General features: G+C 40.5%; 1 protein-coding gene across 5 annotated transcripts; it reads right to left on the bottom strand.

Annotated features, from left to right (window-relative positions):
• Positions 1-1,326: 1,326 nt before the first annotated feature.
• On the bottom strand, positions 1,327-19,134 carry n6amt1 (N-6 adenine-specific DNA methyltransferase 1). 5 transcript variants are annotated; one of them, XM_048603166.1, is made up of 8 exons: positions 18,440-19,040; positions 18,288-18,345; positions 16,622-16,755; positions 14,797-14,883; positions 14,284-14,374; positions 7,354-7,437; positions 6,472-6,613; positions 1,327-3,243 (listed from the first exon to the last, which is right to left on the bottom strand). In XM_048603166.1, exons 3-8 carry the CDS (start codon positions 16,747-16,749, stop codon positions 3,137-3,139), a joined length of 639 nt encoding a protein of 212 aa, XP_048459123.1. In that variant the 5' UTR covers positions 16,750-16,755; positions 18,288-18,345; positions 18,440-19,040; the 3' UTR covers positions 1,327-3,136. The 5 variants fall into 5 exon arrangements, with proteins under 5 accessions (XP_048459123.1, XP_048459120.1, XP_048459119.1 ...); XM_048603163.1 differs by lacking the exons at positions 18,288-18,345; positions 18,440-19,040 and adding an exon at positions 19,093-19,134; XM_048603162.1 differs by lacking the exons at positions 18,288-18,345; positions 18,440-19,040 and adding an exon at positions 18,091-18,252.
• Between the last annotated feature and the right edge of the window lie 12 nt (positions 19,135-19,146).

Genomic DNA, 19,146 nt, shown 5'->3' with positions numbered 1-19,146 from the left:
GAACAACATGGAGAAACAATATAGAATAAAGGGTGCACCTCCAGGTTGTAGGAGGAGGAGGACCAGGGTGTATCTGTACATAATTAAAAGTGACAGGATAGGTTTAGAGATCAGTTATTAATGCATACCATTTCCTAGGCTTTATTAATTAAAGAGCATAACAGAAAAGAGGTTGAATTTCTATCAAACATTAATTTGCTTTCAGCTCAAGCAAAGATCTGAAGGCTTTGGAGAGATTGTAGAAAAGTCACAAGAATGCTTCTGAGGATGAGGCACTTCAGTTACTTTGATTGAAGAAGTTGGGAATGTTCTCCTTCAAAAGACAGAAGGTAGAGAGGAGATGTGACACTCAAAATCATGACAGATTTGAACAGAGCAGATAAGGAGAAACTGCTCCCACTTTTGAAAAGATGGAGAAATAAGATGCACAATTTAATGAATTAGCAAAAGGAGCAAAACATTTGCAAGGACCAAGTGATTAAGGTATGGAAGGCACTACCTGAAAGGGTGGTGGAGGCACATTCATCTGAAGCACCTGGGCTAATGATAAGATTCTTGGTAGTGTGGATGAGCAGAGAGATGTCAGTGTCCATGCACATAGATCACTGAAAGTTGCCACCCAGGTTGATAACGTTGTTAAGAAGGCGTACGGTATGTTAGGTTTTATTGGTAGAGGGATTGAGTTTCGGAGCCACGAGGTCATGTTGCAGCTGTACAAAACTGTGGTGCGGCCGCACTTGGGAGTATTGCGTACAGTTCTGGTCACCGCATTATAGGAAGGAAGTGGAAGCATCGGAAAGGGTGCAGAGGAGATTTACCAGGATGTTGCCTGGTATGGAGGGAAGGTCTTATGAGGAAAGGCTGAGGGACTTGAGGCTGTTTTTGTTAGAGAGAAGAAGGTTAAGAGGTGACTTAATAGAGACATACAAGATGATCAGTGAATTAGATAGGGTGGACAGTGGGAGCCTTTTTCCTCGGATGGCGATGGCTAGCACGAGGGGACATAGCTTTAAATTGAGGGGTGATAGATATAGGACAGATGTAAGAGGTAGGTTCCTTACTCAGAGAGTAGTAAGGGCGTGGAATGCCCTGCCTGCAAAAGTAGTAGACTTGCCAACTTTAAGGGCATTTAAATGGTCATTGGATAAACATATGGATGATAATGGAATAGTTTAGTTTAGATGGGCTTCAGATTGGTTTCACAGGTCGGCGCAACATCGAGGGCCGAAGGGCCTGTACTGCGCTGTAATGTTCTATGTTCTATGTTCACCTGAAAAGGAATCAGATTGTTATCTAAAAAAAAAATGTAGCGTTATTACAAGAAAGTGCAAGAGGTGCATTGTTTATTCAGATAGCCAGTCAATATAAGCACAAACAGGGCCTAATAGTCTCCTTCTGCACGATTACAGTTGTGTGATTCAGTAAAGACTGTAAACAGAGCTTTAATTGGTTTCATCTGAACATGGCTTGAGGTCTGCTGCTCAAGGTGCATAGTGTGAATTGGCATGGAGTGTAAGTGCCAAGGATAACGGGCAAGTTGGCATTTGTTAGTATGAGGACTACAGGGAACAACGCTGGTGGGTGGTGAGGGACAGTTTAGGGTAAAGCTGTTATGGGGCCGTACCGATGACCTGTTAATTCTGAAAATGTTACATTCTATTTATTGAATTAACTTAATACCATTTTTTCTAGAAATTGTTACATATTCATTCATCATAATACATTAGAAATGCACAGAAAAACGGACATATCTGAAATATATATATATACACACATATTGCATTAGGACACAATTTAACACTCTACCCTTTGGCAGGTTCAGTGGATGAGATTTAAAGCATTTAATCAGGTAGGAAGTGGTGAGTGAGAACGTCCGCCCTAGTTGCCTGTAGTGGAAAAGCTCAGTGATGGCTTTCCTGTCCCATTGCCAATTGAAGGCATTAAGGCCCCCTAATCAGGGGCTACTGATATGCATACAGTGGTGGACAGCAGATTCATCGTATCAGAAGCTCGAAAAGGGATTCTGGGAGGTGTCATATTCAAAGGCACTCAGTGACTGATCAAGTATTGGTCAGAGAGGATTAGCTACACTACAGGTCACCTCCTTTCCAGACTCCCTTGTAAATCTGTTTCACTATCCACCTCCCACCTGTGGCCTGCGGTCCCCAGGCAATCCTAAGCCTCAGGCGTGTGCATTACGAGCAGCAGTCACCCACTTCACTCGTGGTACTAGCAGCAAAGAGCTGTTCAGTTGGCTGGGAACTGTGTGTGGAACATCCCAGGCAAGGCCCCGCAGCTGCCCAATTAAGTGCCCAATTGGTACATAATGTGGCTGATCTTCTTGAAAAGAGAGCGACCTACTCTCAGAACATTAAAATATTTTGACTGGGTTGGGTGAGGGAACTAGCAAGACAAGGTTGTTGGCACTGTGGATAAGAATGCTGGCCCAAACTCAAAGCTAGGCCACATGCACCTTTTTGCATAAAAAATTATGACAATCTGCCTCTTCAACCCCTTGACACACTGCATTTTTTTCCCCTCGATGCTCCAGTCTCTTCCAAAAGCACATCTCTTCTCCCCTCTCCATAGAATGTTACTCTGTAGCTTGTTCTCAAAAGCTCTCCAACTGTAAAGGAACCATTTGTGCAGATCGTGAACTGTTGGGCTTGTTTTGGTTTTGCAACAGATTTCAGATTATCCCCCTAATATTCTGTCAAACATGACATAGTGAAGTATGTATTTTGATTGCATATTTTTGTTTTTCTTCACGGTTAGCGTTTTGAATAGGAACCATTTGACATGGCATCCCGTAATAATGATGAATCCAGTGAGCTTAAAAGTCATTTCACTAGTTACTTTGACTTATTCAATGCTTAGGTTTTACTTAGGCAAAATTCACAACTTTCAAGACCAGCATCAGAAATTCTTCTCAGTTTTAAGTCTCCATTACAGTGCCGTCCAGTTTTCCATAAAACTTGTTCCAGGTCTTCGGCAGTACTGATTAGATTGCATCAACCAGAAACTGGAAATCAAAGCTCCAGTTGTAAAGGAAGCAGCAAGTAAAGTTGCCTCTCCTCTCCAGAATCATAGTTTTTAAAGGAGCTCTTCAAATATGGAGGCATTTCAAATCCTAAAATCAATTCTTCCAAAATTTGAGAACTGAAAGATGTTCTCTCCCAGCTTGCCTCGAGATAAGCACAGTCCCTTTCAAACTAGAACGCTTCAGTGACTGTATTATCTCCTCTGTAAAATAATACAAAAATTGTTTTTAGCATAAAGGGGAAGCATTACTACTGCAAAAGTGAATAACCAAAACATTGGATTAAAAAAGGAGAAACACTTAAAGATATTTTCTAATCACTTTTTCAAGTTCCATTAAATGTAGACACACAGATGTAACAGTAGATTGAAGAATTTTTCTTATGAAAAGTTTTATTTTAGTCTTTAAATCATTTGAGCCGTGAATTCTTCCATAGTAAGAAATTAACATTTTATAGCATCATTGTAACCAGATAAAGATTATCCCAACATTTCTCCTAAGTACATATTGATTCCAATAAAAAGTTCTGAAGCTTAAACTGAAGCAAATGATTATCAGTGTTCCTTTCAAGCATCAAACATGTGCATTATCAATGGCTCAGCTGATTAAATTAGTAATTTAACCACATGGGTCAAAAGAAATCATTCCTACTTTGGCTGAGATAAATTAATTCAACATTAAAAAGAGACAAAGCTTCAATAATCTACCAAAGATACAATAATACCACATCAGATTATTATTACATTATCATTATCTCACATTATTCCAACTAATAGAAATCTTAAACTGGGAGAAAGGTAAAGCAGATTTAGAACTTTATTCCCTAACCATAAATAATTAATACAATACTAGAGTACACCCTTTGGCCCAGCAAGCCTGCACCGATTCCTCATCCTTTTTAGGCCTATTTATTGTCCATACGTGGTTTCTATTCCTCTGTTCACCTCCCATTCATGCATCTATCAATTTACACCTTAAACATTCTTAATGTACCTGCTTCCCCCACCTCCAGTGGCAGGGGTTCCAGGCACCTATCACCCTCTGTGTGAAAAATTTTCCCCACACTTCTTTTCTAAACTTTCCCCCTCTCACCTTGAACCTGTACGTTCTTGTAGTTGACTTTTCCACCCTGGGGAAAAAACCTCTGAATATCCATCCTATCAATGCCTCTCACAATTTGGTAGAACTCTATTAGGTCACCTCTCAGCCTCCGTCTTTCCAGCAGATACAATCAGAGTTTATAAAACCCTCCAGACGAGGCAACATCCTGGTAAACTTTCTCTGCACCCTCTTCAAAAGCATCCACTTCCTTCTGGCAGAATGCGACCAGAACTGCACACAATATTCCAAATATAGTCTAACTAAAGTATTATACAGCTGTAACATAACTTGCTAACTTTTATATTTGATGTTGTGGCCAATGAAGGCAAGCGTGCTGTTGACTTCTTGACCACCTGATCCACCTGTGTTGCCACTTTCAGGGATCAGTGGACCTGTACACCCAGATCCCTCTGTATGTCAATGCTCCTAAGGGTTCTGCCATTTATTGTGTATTTTGCACCCGAATTTGATCTTTCAAAATGCATCACCTCGCATTTGTTGGGATTAAATTCCATCAGCCATTTCCCTGCCTAAATCTTCAATCTATCTACACCCTGCTGTATCCTTTGACAATCCTCTTCACTACATGTAACTCCACAAATTTTGCTGTTATCCGCAAATTTACTAACCAACATTTTCCTCCAGATCATTTGTATATATATTACAAACAACAAAAGGTTCCAGCTCTGATCCCTGCAGAACACCACTAGTTACTGATCTCCATTCCAAAAAGCAACCTTCCACTGCTCTGTCTATGACCAAGCCAATTATGTACCCATCTAACCAGCACATCCCAGATCCCATGAGACTCTAGCTTTTCTACCAGCCTGCCATGAGGTACCTTACCAAATGCCTGACTAAACCCCGTGTAGGCAATATCCACTGCCCTTCCCTCATCAATCATTCTTGTTACCTCAAAAAACTCAATCATATTGGTGAGACACGACCTTCCCCACACAAACTCATGCCTATCACTAAAAAATCATTCGCTTTTAAATGTGACTAAATCCTGTCTCTCAGTATTTTCTCCAACAACTTCCCTACCACTGACATCAGGCTCACCAGCCTGCAATTAGCTGGATTCTCTGTGTTTCCCTTATGAAACAAATGGAACAACATTGGCTATTCTTCAGTCCTCTGAAACCTTGTCTGAAGCCAAAGAGGGTGCAAAGGTATCTGTTAAGGACCCAGCTATTTCCTCCCTTGCCTCCTATAGTATCCTGGGGTAGATTCCATCTGGCCGTGGGGATGTGTCGACCTTAATACATTTCAAGACACCCAACACTTCCTCCTTTATTATGTTGACCTGCCAGAGAGTACTCACACACCTTTCCCTAACGTTAACATTCCTCACAACCGTCTCTTTGGTAAATGTTGTTCTAAAGTACCGATGTAAAGATTAATGCGAAAGAAAATCAAAAAAATGAACTTCAGAGTAAATGGCATCTTTATTGAACTTGCATAAATATATTGGAAAAATAAATGCATAAAGCCCAAGTATTACAACACTGCAGCATAACAAAACATGAAATTGATGTGCTCCACCCTCAACCCTATCTACTGATTTAGTTGTTCGCTATAATGCTGTGGTGAAACTTTCCACTGAGAGGAGAGAAGAATAACTATGAGTCAACAAAGTGTGTATATCCTGATTACTAACTCTTGATTAGCTTAAGCAGATTTCTGGGTGTTCAGTCAGCAGTTCTCTCAGAAACAGGAGGGCTATAACCACATCAGAATAGATACCGAAAATCCCATATCAACTTAAGAATCCTCTTGCCTTCTCACTTATTTTGCTGATTACATAAACATATTTGTAAAGGAATGATATTGATACGTTCTGAATAACTGATTTGGAGATATCAAACCCAATGACAGGAAGTTAAACCCATCCAATAATAACTGATTCAGCTCAGTCTGTAACTTTTCTAGCCAACTCCCTGGTGTGGTTATCAGTATTCACTATCATAAACACAAGCAAACAAAAGAAAAAAAAAACCACAAACCACAATAAATATGTACCTTTTTCCTCTCTTCTTTCAAACCTCACCTTATAAACAGACATCATTTTTGACTGGAGATGAAAAGCCCACTATTATTCTTCATCTGATTACTGGTAACTTGACGAGAATGATCAAAAGTGAAAGGCTTTCTAGTTTTTTTCTCCTCCATCCATCTAAATTGACATTTAAAAACTGCTGTTCAAGAAATAGCCTACGTCCACTCTCCATTCTGGTAAAAAGAGGGAAATGAAGATTGACAGCCACAGACCTAGGAAGATTTTCTTTCATCAAGTTGCTAGCTACTAGTAATATGGAATCATATCTCACCTGGGTCATTTTCCCGAATTGTAACCAGATAAAATAATCCCTGGCTTGACAAGAGGGCTGAGACCTGAGGAAAGAGCCTATCCATGACTTCACGACCTCTTTTGCCACCAGCCCAAGATGCCTCAATGCCATGACTACCTACCTGAGAGGGGGAGAAAAAAAAGAGTTAACTGCAGAAGGTTTCAAAAAAAAAAACACTAATTTTCCTTCTCAAATTAACCCGAAATACACTGAATACACAAAAAAACTTGAATGCTGCGTAGTGAAAGCATGACACTTCCAATGGCTTTGGTGCCACCAGTTAAAGAAATGTACAAGTACAGAAAGGAAATGACAAAAAGCTTCCAAGCCAAATAGAGAACCAGGTACACCCCGATCATTTAAAACCACCAACATTACATGATAATCTCCAAATGAAGTTTTGGTCGTGATTTCCAACAGCAGTATCCACTCAGTTTGATGTAGACATTTTCAACTTTATTTTGTCAGTGCTATGGGAATGTGGCTGAAGGAGAAAAGTCCACTGAAATGGCTTACTGTAAGATTCCCTTATGCCATTGCTGCACCGAGATCAACATTCAGGAGCAAGAAGATTACTACTTGCTGTAATACAGCTAGACTCTCTGCGCAAGTGATGCTTTTACTGCTAGAAATCAAACATGATTCAATTTGCATTATCACAACCAGGAACATTTGTTAGGTTAGGACTTATTTTAAGAGTATTTCTGGAAAAGGACTACCTTGGATCTTTTGAGCAGCTTATCACAGTTTTAACACTCTAGCATTAGCACAGCTTGGGACACAGGAGCAAAATTACACAAAATGTCAAACTTCATTTGAAAAGTTAGACAGTTAAACTTTTATTTACTAACATATACTCACTTCTTCTGAGGGAGTCACCACGTAAGGTGGGTTAAACACTAACACATCAACTTGATTTTGCAGCCGTGGCAATAATCCTGTAACCTATTTACAATAAATATAAAAATTATTTTCAGCATCAGAACAAAAGAACAGGAACAAAACTTGATGCCAACTTTTTAGTTTGTTACTTTACAAATTAAACTCCTTTTCATAGGTTTTCCATTCAGTCCTAAATGAGATGCATCTCTGGCAGGATGGAACTTCTGCTCAACAAAGAAATGCTCCATGTTTCAGTGCATTGCACCAGGCATCAAATCCAAATTATGACTAGAATTCGGAAAGATTAACTACATATGAATTAACTCTAATATTAGTCACATAACACAAAAAGGAAAAATTGGAAAAGGAGGAGAAAAATAATCCTTGGGCTGACTTCTCCCAACAATTGGTTCAGTATCTACTTCAGCTTTTTTCATCTAGAGTTTCTCCCTGTTTGCTCCAGTGAGTTTTCTCCCTCAATTTTACACAGCTCACCTGACTGGCTGGAATTAATTGTATATTCTAGTTGCCCCTGAGGTGGTGATGGTGAACTGTCTTCCTGAAATGCTGCAGTCCACATGCTTTGGGTTGACCCACAATTCTCTTAGGGAGGGAATTCCACGATTTCGACCCAGCAACACTGGAGGAAAGGCAATATATTTCTAAGTCAGGATGACAGGGAGGGGAATGTGCAGGTGGTGGTGTTCCATGTATCTGCTAAACTTGTCCTTCTAGATAGAATTGGTTGTGGGTTTGGAAAGTTCTGTCTAAGGATCTTTGGTGTATTTCTGCAATGCATCTTGTAGACAGTACATACTCGTGCTACTGAGCATCAGTGGTGGAGGGGGCAAATGCTTGTGGATTCAATGACAATCAAGCAAGCTGATGGTGCAATGTTTCTTGAGTGTTGGTGGCAGTGCACCCATCCAAGTAAGTGGGGAGCTTTCCATCACAGACAGGTTAGCACCCAGAATTGGTGACGGGGTCAGGAAGTCCTGGTGGGGTAGTATGGTTAGTCTTCATTCTTCAGAACCATCAAGAGAAGGCCACAGTATCAAAATCTGCCAGGCTGGTGTGAAGTTTCCACCTGCACTCAGTGCAGCATCCATGGCCCAGAGGAAAGACAAGCAGTGTTGCAAAAAAGCTAATAACTTTCTCCGCTCCATGAGGGTAAATAAAGTGTTGTCTCTCAATTTCCTCACAGTCGAACTCTGCTACTGCACTCACCTCTCATTAAGGCTTATGGTCTACCTCTCACACTATTACTCTCAGCATCTTCCCTCAATCGCTCACATGCACCCCATCCTCCCAAACCAATAACCCTTCACACTCTCTGTGCTTCCCTACTTTCCCACTTGGGATACCTCACCACTTTTCTTCTACCTGCACCAAAACTAACAGCTGTACCAGCATTTTCATCTCACTCAATCGCTATCTTTCTGTAACTGCAGGAAGGACACCACAGAAAAAGGCAGAGGGAGCCACAGCAAATGGTGGGGTGCCAATATTCGTTTCCTTTCTTATGTGAGGAGACTCCTTGAATGCACAGGTGAGGATAGAAACTGCTTAGGTAGGGATGCAAAGACCTCTATGACCCACTAACCAAATAAGATTCATTGTCAAGTACTGTGCTGCACCCTCATTACAACTGTGAATGAATTCTTAACATTTCAAACTTCTATATCTACTTCACAATTCATTCCCTCTCACCTTCTGCAGGCAACAGTGGCATCTAAACATTCTCTACCATAGAAACAGCATTCTCTATCTCCTCCCTAATCTCTGACAAACAAGTCACAAATGCCTCAGAGGAAGCAACAAGGCTGTCTTCTGAACCTCTAACAGCTTAGATAAGGACACCTCGGTGGGGACTTTTGCTAGATTAGAGTCGGAGCACATGATGGTGAGCATATCATTACACATCACCATAGCTGGCCAAGGCAAAAAAACACAAAGGTTGCTGACTAGATTCCTGCTCAGTCCCAGGCAGCAGAGGACTTCATGGTATTAGCCATTAATAACTTGGTCAAAATGCACACGCTGAAACAGAAGAAGCAGTCAGGTTTGTTGGAGACACGCAGAAAACTGCATCATAGGTTGGAGAAGATCCCCTCCAACACCAACAATATGATCCAAAAACAGAAGCTGTTCAAAAAGCTCAGCAAGTCTGGCACCATCTGTGAACAGAAATCAATTAACGTTTCGGGTCCAGTGACAATTTCTCAGAACCAACAATATCATGCTTACTCTAGCATGTGCATATCTGGCTGCTTCCATGGACAGGTTTGCAGTTGCCATGGAGAGCCAGGTCCAACCCATGCAATGCTTTTTGGATATGTCTGGTCTCCATCAATGTAGCCATTGATGCTCAGAAAGACAACGAGGGAAGAGAGCCCTTGACCTCATTTCAATAAGAGAATTAAAGCTCCAGAAGAGGAATCACATTGCATATTCGCTGGGCATCAAGTTCTAACATCTACCTCTGTATTGTTGCCAATGCCTCTCTCTCATCTGCACAACATTCGATGGAAGATAAACAACTGAGAGCTTCCTGTACTTTTAGTGCATCATGAGGACACTTATGGCTGGAATCACTGCATTAGAAAACTGCTTCACATCTGCTGGAGGTTGATGCTGGTTCTGAGCTTCCAAATGCATCTGTTTTTCATCAATATTTGTGGGTGCTCACAATACAGCATACACAGAGACAACAGCTTCTCTACCCTGGATCCCTTAAGGATGTTTTCAACGAGCCTATGTGAGCAATATTAGAAACAAAGCAACTCCTCAGTAATGTGATCAGTCAGAAGTTGCAGCACACACAATTAACATTTAAACAGTGTCCCAAACATTGGAACATGTAAGCATCCATAGGGATGTTTCTACATGGACCTTTTATATTGTAGACCTGATTGCAAGGTATTTGGCACACATACAGTAGGAGATTGTCAGTGTGGTAGAAAATGATAACTTCTCCCATTATCTCCTACATTAATCAAGAAAGGAAATGTCACAGTTAAGATAATACTATGCACATTTTATAGTCCAAGCAGCTTGTGAATCTTGCGCAGGCTACAACACTTTGAAATGTGAATACGAATTCTAGAACTTAGGTGAAACTTCTGTGACCCTGTGGCTAACAGAGTTGAAGCCTATCATGCATGATGGAAAATTATGCTAACTTTACATAAACACCAAAATTGGTCTACTGTAAAAGGAAGAAGTAAAACCAGACTGCTGACTAGTCTGATACTAAAGATTATTCTACCTTTGTGCTTGCAAAAAGGGATAAAATAAAACTGATAAGAGGAACCATTGAAACAGCTGTCATCTGAGATTCCAAGGGTTGTGTAAACAGAGTCATGAAGATTCTGATCAAGGGGATACATTATTGATCATTCTGGAAGGTTGGAAGTAAAAGACGCAAGAAGGAAAAAAAGACATATCAGAGATACTGAAAACAACTTGAGACCCACCATGGAGAAGAAAAGGCCATCAGTTTGGGACTCAGAAGACTTCAACTCAGCGTGAACGTGGCCAGTTCATCACACATCGATAGACTTAAACTTTAACACATGATGCTTACAGTGCTCTGTGTAGCAATGCAGTGTAGTGAGTTGAATACAAAGTAATTAAGAATTAATGAGATACATGTAGATTAGAAGTGATTTAAATACTAATAAAGATTAACTTTTACTTGCCTCTAGTTGGAATGTCTTTTTGTCAGTCACTTCAGTTGACTCATTAGTCCAAGGATCAACACTTTACAGTCTGCCTGGACACTACTTTTGCTTAACAGCCATTACTAGTATTAACGTGTATGGTTCAGTGAAGTTTCCCCCAGGGTAGGGGAGAGTAAAACTAGAGGGCATAGGTTTAAGGTGAGAGGGGAAAGATTTAAGAGGGGCCTAAGGGACAACTATTTCATGGTGCATGTACAGAATGAGCCACCAGAGGAAGTGGAGGCTGGTACAATTACAACACTTAAAAGACATCTGGCATGGGTACAAGAATAGGAAGTGTTTAGAGGGATACGGGCCAAGTGCTGGCAAATGAGACTAGCTTAGTGTAGAATATCTGGTCGGCATGGATGAGTTGGACAAAACGGTATGTTTCTGCGCTGTACATCTCTATGATATGGTCAAGATTGCTTGTGGCCAGGATTTTTAGTAGACATGCACGAGGTTCACATCCAGAAGATATTTTCAAATCAACCTGTTCAGTAATGTTAGTATGTACCTCTTGAGCAGGAGAGACTAAAATCCAAGCATCCTGGTTCAGAAGAAAGGACAAATCCAGAATTCTGTGATTACAGATGTTGTTAACCCATATGTGAGAATGCGTCTAATTAAAGGAATTCCCCTCTTGAAAGGCTTCACTTAGCGCACAAGAAGTGCCAGCTTTCTTCGAGGTAGAAAAGAAACCCTGCTCTGCCAACTTCAGGTGTGATGGCAGCCAATTTTCATTTCAATTGTGCAATTGCAATTCAGATAAGGGTGGAAGTTAACATGGGTCATGCTTCAGAGTGTCTCTGGGTCAGCCTGTTAAACTAGGTGACCACCCCCGAAACCGGCAATGGGATTAATGATGACCACAAATCCATTGCACGTTGTCAGAAAAACCCATCTGGTTCACTAATGTCCTTTAGGGAAGGAAACTGCCATTCTTACCTGATCTGGCCTACATGTGACTCCAGACCCACAGCAATGTGGTTGACTCTTAACTGCCCTCTGGGTAATGAGGGATGGGCAATCAATGCTGGCCTAGCCAGTGATGCCCTCACCCCACGAATGAGGAGAAAACAAAACCTTCGTATTCCTTTCAGCCTTAACCTTCCTGTCGACCCCATTGAGTTTGATATTCGTCACATTCACACTTAGGAGTTTTATTTAACTCTTCATCTCTCCACTTTACCCAAGCTCGAGGCGTACAGCTTAGTCATATCAAACATATGCATAACAATTCCCCAACTGAATCCAGGATGGTGATGACCAATGATAACCTCCCATTTCTTTCAGTTAACCCTTGCTTTCCCATGCTTTGCCTTTTTTTTTTCCACTCATGGAATGTGGACGTCCCTGGGTGGCCAGCATTTATCGCCCTTTCCTAGCTGCCCCCTAGAAGTTACCCTTGACAAAATGTGGCAGCACCCCTGACTTGCCTGAGGACTACTCACCTCAGACTCTGAGACTTGGCCATTTGTTTGAAGCACAGACAGTGTGTTTGTTGTGTAAACTGTTGCCACATGCTGTAGGTGCAACATCGATGTAGCACACTGCTGCAGACTAACACTTTCACCCCTTCAATGAACAATAATTGCTGGCAAACCTAAAATATTTACCCTTGCCTCTGTACTAAAAGGCAAGGCAAAGACAGAAGTACTGTGAACCTTTAAGTTCTGATTGAGGTGCACTGGGAAAAAAGGTGTGGTAAGCATCCAAATAGGCGCAAAGTAAGCGAGCACTAAGAAAGCACGCTAAGAGCCCTGAGACATACTTTAGTGCGAAACAAGATAGTCATTTGTCCCTGCTCATAAATTGATCTGGCAGCAGCACTGCAGTGAAAGGTGTTGCTGAGCTCCAAACGTGTAGGACTGAAGTAGTGAATGATATTTTAAATGAATCGGAGATGTGCCGTGAAGATGTGAGGGCCAACCTCGTCCAGTGCCAACATCCAAGGAGAAAGAATGCAAGCAGTGATTGGCCACAGAACGTGTCCTGAGATGTTAAGGAATACTGGCCGGGATTCAAGCCCCCGGAAGATGCCATTGTGCTGGAGCTGCCAGGTACCTGCACAAACTTTCATGTCAGAAATTGTCACTGACTAGTTTCTTTCAACTGCTTGGGAAAATAACAAATTGGATATAGAGGTGAGATATTAATGCATGCAAATAAGACCATTGCCACTCAACCTGAACACTGCCATCTAGCTGTAAACCCTCATGTGCAAAAATCAGACTGTGTTGTTTTTCTCATACAGTCAGAGTCATACAGCACGGAAACAGACCATTTGGTCCAAATCAGTCCATGCCAAACGTAATTGCAAACTAAACTAGTCCCACCTGCCCTTTTCCGGCCCATATCTCTCCAAACCTTTCCTACTCCTGTACCTATCCAAATGTCTTTCAAAATGTTGTAATTGTACCCACATCCACCAGTTCTTCAGGAGGTTCATTTCACACGCAAACCACCCTCCGTGTAAAATATTTGCCTCTCATGTCTTTTTTAAATCTCTCTCCTCTCAACTTAAAAATGTGCTCCCAAGTCTTGAAATTCCCCATCTTAGGGAAAAGACAACTACCCATTAATTCTATCAATACCTCTTATTGTTTTACAAACTTCTATCAGGTTGCCTCGCAACCCTCCTATGCTCCAGTGAAAAAAGTCCCAGCCTTTCTTCTGAACCCTCTCCTGCTTAATAATATCCTTCCTATAATTGGGCAACCAAAACCAGACAAAGTATTCCCCTCACCAATGTGCTGTACAACCTCAACATGACTTCCCAATTCCTATTCTTAAAAGGACTGAGTAATGAAGGCAAGCATGCCAAATGCCTTTTTAACTACCCTCTCTACATGTGACGCCCTCAATGTCAATCTCCTTTTTCATTCTCTCCATATTTTCCCAACTTGCCACTGCTGATGCCATTCAGGGGCTGGGCAAATTCCACCCCTTATATTTAACATATGTTACCATTTCTCTCTTAATGCAAAATTCGGCCAATTGTTTTCAGACTTTTAAATAGGCCAACTGCATCAGTCATATTGCCAATTATGCTTGTAAGGGGAAGGACTAATGACAAGCAAGTGGTGCTGCAAATAGAATGCTATCAACAAAAGAACACTGAACAGTCACTGAACTGCAGTGCTTGTGAAGAATATTTTTAATCTATCTGGAAATCACAGCTTACCAAGTCAGTAATGATTGGTTGGATGTTCACTCCATTACATCTTGCACTTTCCACTGAGCAAGCAACAGCCAAAGGGTTAATATCTGTACATCTATGAATCAAAAGCAATTAAAGACAAATATCAAGGTTCAAATTTCACCTTTTCTACTGTTTCTGTAACCAAATTTCTCAGTGGTTAAAATTTTGAGTAGAAATCATTTCTCTCTTCAAAAATCAAATTCAGTTCTGTAAGAATCTGTTGAGCAGGATACCAAAGTGAATGTTAATGTTGCTTTAAAATCAGTCACTAGAAGCCAACACACACTATTCTCTGTGGAAGGATACACCTCTTATTTGCGCCTTTCCAGATGCCAGTTCTTGAGCAGTATTTATCTATGACAGCCTTTCCTTCATTACAAACAAAAGCTGATGCATTTCTCATCACATTGTAGTCGTAGCCCATAGACATGAAGTTTTGACATCACATATTCATCACTGCACAATAAATAAAAATCTGCCAAATTACCTACTTACAGATAAAACGAGGTAGGTCCAACAATAGAAGCTAGGAATACAGAGACAATGCCAGATCCTGCACCAACCTCGAGGCAGATCCTGGGACTGGAAAAATAACATTATTTTTCTTCGGAAGTGGGCAGAATTTGTACCATAACTACATGGTACAACTTGTTCACAAATTAGCTATTCGTTCACATACAAAAAAAAATTTCAACTGGTTTGTTGATATTTCTGTTAATAATGCAGAATGGTATGCCAAAAACGTATACCTAATTATCACACAATGCTTGAAACTTTATAACTGCACAGTTAAGATTTGATCAGTCGTAAATCATACTGAAAAAAAATTGCGCATCCCTTCCCCGGTGTACAGATTATATGAGGGGTTGGCAACCTGCTGCTCCACAGGCACGTATCAGCCTCGATCAATAAAACCCATTTTACTTGTAATTAAATGGCTGTTGTCTTTTTAAAACTTTTGTGAGAAAGTATCATTCAGTAAAAAGCACTTCAGTGAAAGTCTAAAGTGTTTCTCTGTCCGATATTTCACTGTTATTGAAACTTGACCGACGACTTTTAAGATTTTATAGTTATGAATAGATTTTAAAGATGGTGCTTAAGGTAACCAGCACTGGTTTTAAATCAGACAAGAACAATGGCTGATTGGGTTATGGTCCTGACGGCCACCACCCTTCAAAAAGTTTACTGTGGGAAAAGACTACATTTTAAAATGGACAGGAAAGGTAAGGCTAAAGAGACAACCACTTCCTTGTAATCAACAGACACAATTTAGTACTGTAATTGTTTTTGCTTCATGCAACAGCCACTGTGCTTCCGTTGTCTGACATAAAAAAAGAAAATGCTGAAGAAACTCAGCAGGTCTGGCAGCAGAGAGACAGTCTTATTTCAGATTTCCAGGATCCACAGTATATTGCTGTTAGTGGAGTACTTTTGTTGTCCGTTCATTTGTACTTGATATTTATCAGAAAGACACTATTAAAAACATTTTTGAAAATTGTTAGTCACAATAATTATTTTACTTTTTTTAAAAAATGGAATGAAGTTGTTAGTAGTAGACTTCGAACAACAAGTTGAGTTTTCAGCCCCAAAACATTTCCATCAATCTACCTTCACCCCTGTTACACTGCTAGCCTCTGACCCTACAGCAGCCTATCTCACTGACAAAGGGGCTATACCCTGAAGGCTTACGATTTCAAATAAACCTGTTGGACTATAACCTGGTGTCATGTGACTTTTGACTTTGATCTAAAATCCAATTCATGCATTTGTTAATTGTCAGGCAAATAGTCGTATTTTTCCTAGTTTGCCTTATTTGTTTCCCTCAGATCATCTCAAAACAATGCTGTCCATGTCCTATGTGATACTAAGTTTCATCTATCTCCTGCTATTGTCCTTAGGCACCTATACTGGCTCCAAGTTTCCTAATGCCTTAGTTTAAAATACTAATTTATCTTGTTTTAATTGCCATTCAATAAGAACTTTCTCCATCCTGGTCCCGCATTCCATATATCCTCCCTCAAGACTTTCCTCAAAAGCTTCTGATCAAGCAGTTGGTTACCCCCTTCTATTACCTCCTTGAACTCAACATCTATTTATTTCTGATGCCTCTGTGAAATACCTATGTTAAATGTGCCATGTAAATGTAAAGCAGTCACCTTGCTTAAAACAATCATATCATTTGATGTACCATCAGAAACTGAGCAATGAGAAAGAGTTAATTCAATAATGCAATAACGACAAAACGCAATACTGCACCAAGAAAATAGAAGAAATTTTTTTTTTTAATAATTCATATTGTTATTCTTCAGCTAATACGTACCAGAGTTGCTTTATCTCCTTTATATCTTTTTCCAAAGCATCCATTAATAGGAAGGTATCTTCTGCTGGATCATACACATCAGCATATTCTCCATGGCCAACATGGGGACTGAAAGGTGTTGAAAGCATCTTTCTCTATAAAATAAAGACAAACAAATTTCTCTCTTCTGTATTTAGAATTAGCTGATGACACAAGTAGTTGTTATTATTCCTTACCCTGGTGTAATCTCAAATTAGCATAATATTGGAAGCAGAACATACCCATTCATCACCCAACAGAAATGTGGACATAGAAATATTAAAAAAACAGGAGCAGATCTTTCATCCCTTTGAATCTGCTCCGACATTCAATATGATTACAGCTGATTATCCAACTCAGTAAACTTACCGCTTTCTCCCCATACCTTTTAGTCTTTTTAGACCTAATAATTATATCTAACTCTTCCTTGAAAATATTCAACATTTTTGCCTCAACTGCTTTCTGTGACAGAGAATTCCAGATTCATCACTTTCTGAGTGAAGAAATTTCTCCTCATCTTAGTCCTAAATTGCCTACCCATATCCTTACGCTGTGAGCCATTTGTGCTGAACAACAAGCAATATTCACTAAGAAATATACTTAACCCATGTTTGATTTAAATGTATGTTTCACAGTGTATAAGGGAGCAAAGCATCAGGATCTCATATTTCAATCTAACAGCCCTGGAATTTATTACTAGAGAACAACCATCTTTGAAAATAATACTTTTGCTACACTTCTTCAAAACCATTCTAAAAAAGTCATAACAGAATCGAAATTTTAACTCCACTTCTCTCCAAAGATGCTGCTTGTGGGGTGGTGCTGTGGGTCTGGTTAGGACGCTTTTTGGAGGGTTAGTGCAGACCCAATGGGCCAAATGGCTAGCTTCCACACGGTAGGGATTCTGTGACTGACCAGTAATTAGCTGGGTTGGATTTGTTCAGCTTTTTTTGTACAGGACATACTCACGCAATTTTCCACATAGTCAGCAGATGCCAGTTTTGTAGCTATATTGGATCAGCTTAACTAAGGATGTAGAAAGTGCTGAAGCACAAGTCTTCAGCACAATTGCCAGAAAATTGTCAGGCCCATTGTCACTGCAGTATCCAGTACCTCCAGTTGTTTCCTGCAATCATGCAGAGTGAATTGTACTGCTGATGACTGGTGTCTGAGATGTTGGCGTCGTCTGGAGGAAGCTAAGATGGATTATCCACTGGACACTTCTGGGTGAAGATTGTTGTGAATGTTTCAGCCTTATCTTTTGCACTGACGTGCTGGGCTCAGCTATGACTGAAGTTGGGGATATTTGATACTCCCTAATGGCATTATGGATGTATGGACTGCAACGGTTCAAAAGTCAGCTCACCACTACCTTCAAGGACAACTGGGGATGAATAATACATGCAGGCCCTGTTAGTAATGCCCACGACCAATGAATGAATTAAAAATACCGGTGATCCATATGAGTAGTAAGAAGTGCACAACTTGTTCAGACTGATTTTGTCTGATTCTGCTTCCTTGTGCACCAACCACTTCATCTCTTTATCAATGACTCTTATGCCTTCAGCCATCTCAATCTCTGCTGGGAATTTCCTTCCTATACCCAACCACCTTCTTGTCCTCTTTTAAAGATTCTCCTTTAACCCACCTCTTTAACCAAGCTTTAAATCACCCTTCTTTGCAGCGGGGTCCATTGTTTCAACTGCCTGTGAAATGCCATTTTTCTCCATTATCAATGCAGAGTTGAATTTTGGATATTTTCTCAAAGATCAGAGACTGCTCAGAGATGCTATTACCCACCTCTGGAGCAAGTGGGACTTAAACCTGGCCCTCTCTGTCCAGGGATAGGGACACTACGACTGGACCACAAAGTTGAATTTTAGATTATTCAATAGCACAAGTCCAAATATTTTATGATCCGGTTTCAAAACTCCAGTCCAAAGGGGAAAAACTCAGGATGTCAAATGCAGTCAAGGAGGAAGGCTAGTCTGATTCTACTGATCTTTCCTGATTAGAGAGAGAGATTCTAAAAAGTCAAATCAAAGGAAGTCTCCAGATTTTCTCCTGCCATATGGCATACGTATAGGTGGTAATGTCAGAAGTGAACTTGACCTGCTTAAAAGACTGTAGCTGAGGCTGATCTGACCAATAGAGTAAGTTTTACAGCACAAAAGGCGGCCCTTCAGCTCACTGTGCCCACACTGGTCATTAAGCATCTATCTATTCACATCCCATTTTCAATATGACTTCTTGCCGAATCCGAGGGGCAAACAGAAAGGAGGTATGTTGTCATAGAGTCATACAGCATGGAATCAGACCTTTCGATCTAACTGATCCAGGCCGAGCATATTCCCAAATCAAATAATCCCACTTGCCTGTGTTTGGCCCAAACCCCTCCAAACCTTTCCTATTCATGTACTTGTCCAAATGTCTTTTAAATGTTGTAACTGTACCTGCATCTACCACTTCCTCTGGCAGTTCATTCCATTTACGAACCACTCTGAAAA

The sequence above is a fragment of the Rhincodon typus genome, chromosome 11, assembly GCF_021869965.1.
Source record: "Rhincodon typus isolate 14 chromosome 11, sRhiTyp1.1, whole genome shotgun sequence".
NCBI lineage: Eukaryota > Metazoa > Chordata > Chondrichthyes > Orectolobiformes > Rhincodontidae > Rhincodon > Rhincodon typus.
This window is presented reverse-complemented; position numbering and strand designations above follow the sequence as displayed.

Excerpts from the sequence above, each read along its gene's own strand:
- n6amt1 (XM_048603162.1), bottom strand. The coding sequence starts at position 18,210 with ATGGCTGAAGGCATAAGAGTCATTGATAAAGAGATGAAGTGGTTGGTG. Across the intron at positions 16,756-18,090 it reads ACTACTCATATGGATCACCG|AGAAAGATGCTTTCAACACC; the intron begins GTATTTTTAATT and ends TTTATTTTATAG. Across the intron at positions 3,244-6,471 it reads AATTCGGGAAAATGACCCAG|AGGAGATAATACAGTCACTG; the intron begins GTGAGATATGAT and ends ATTATTTTACAG.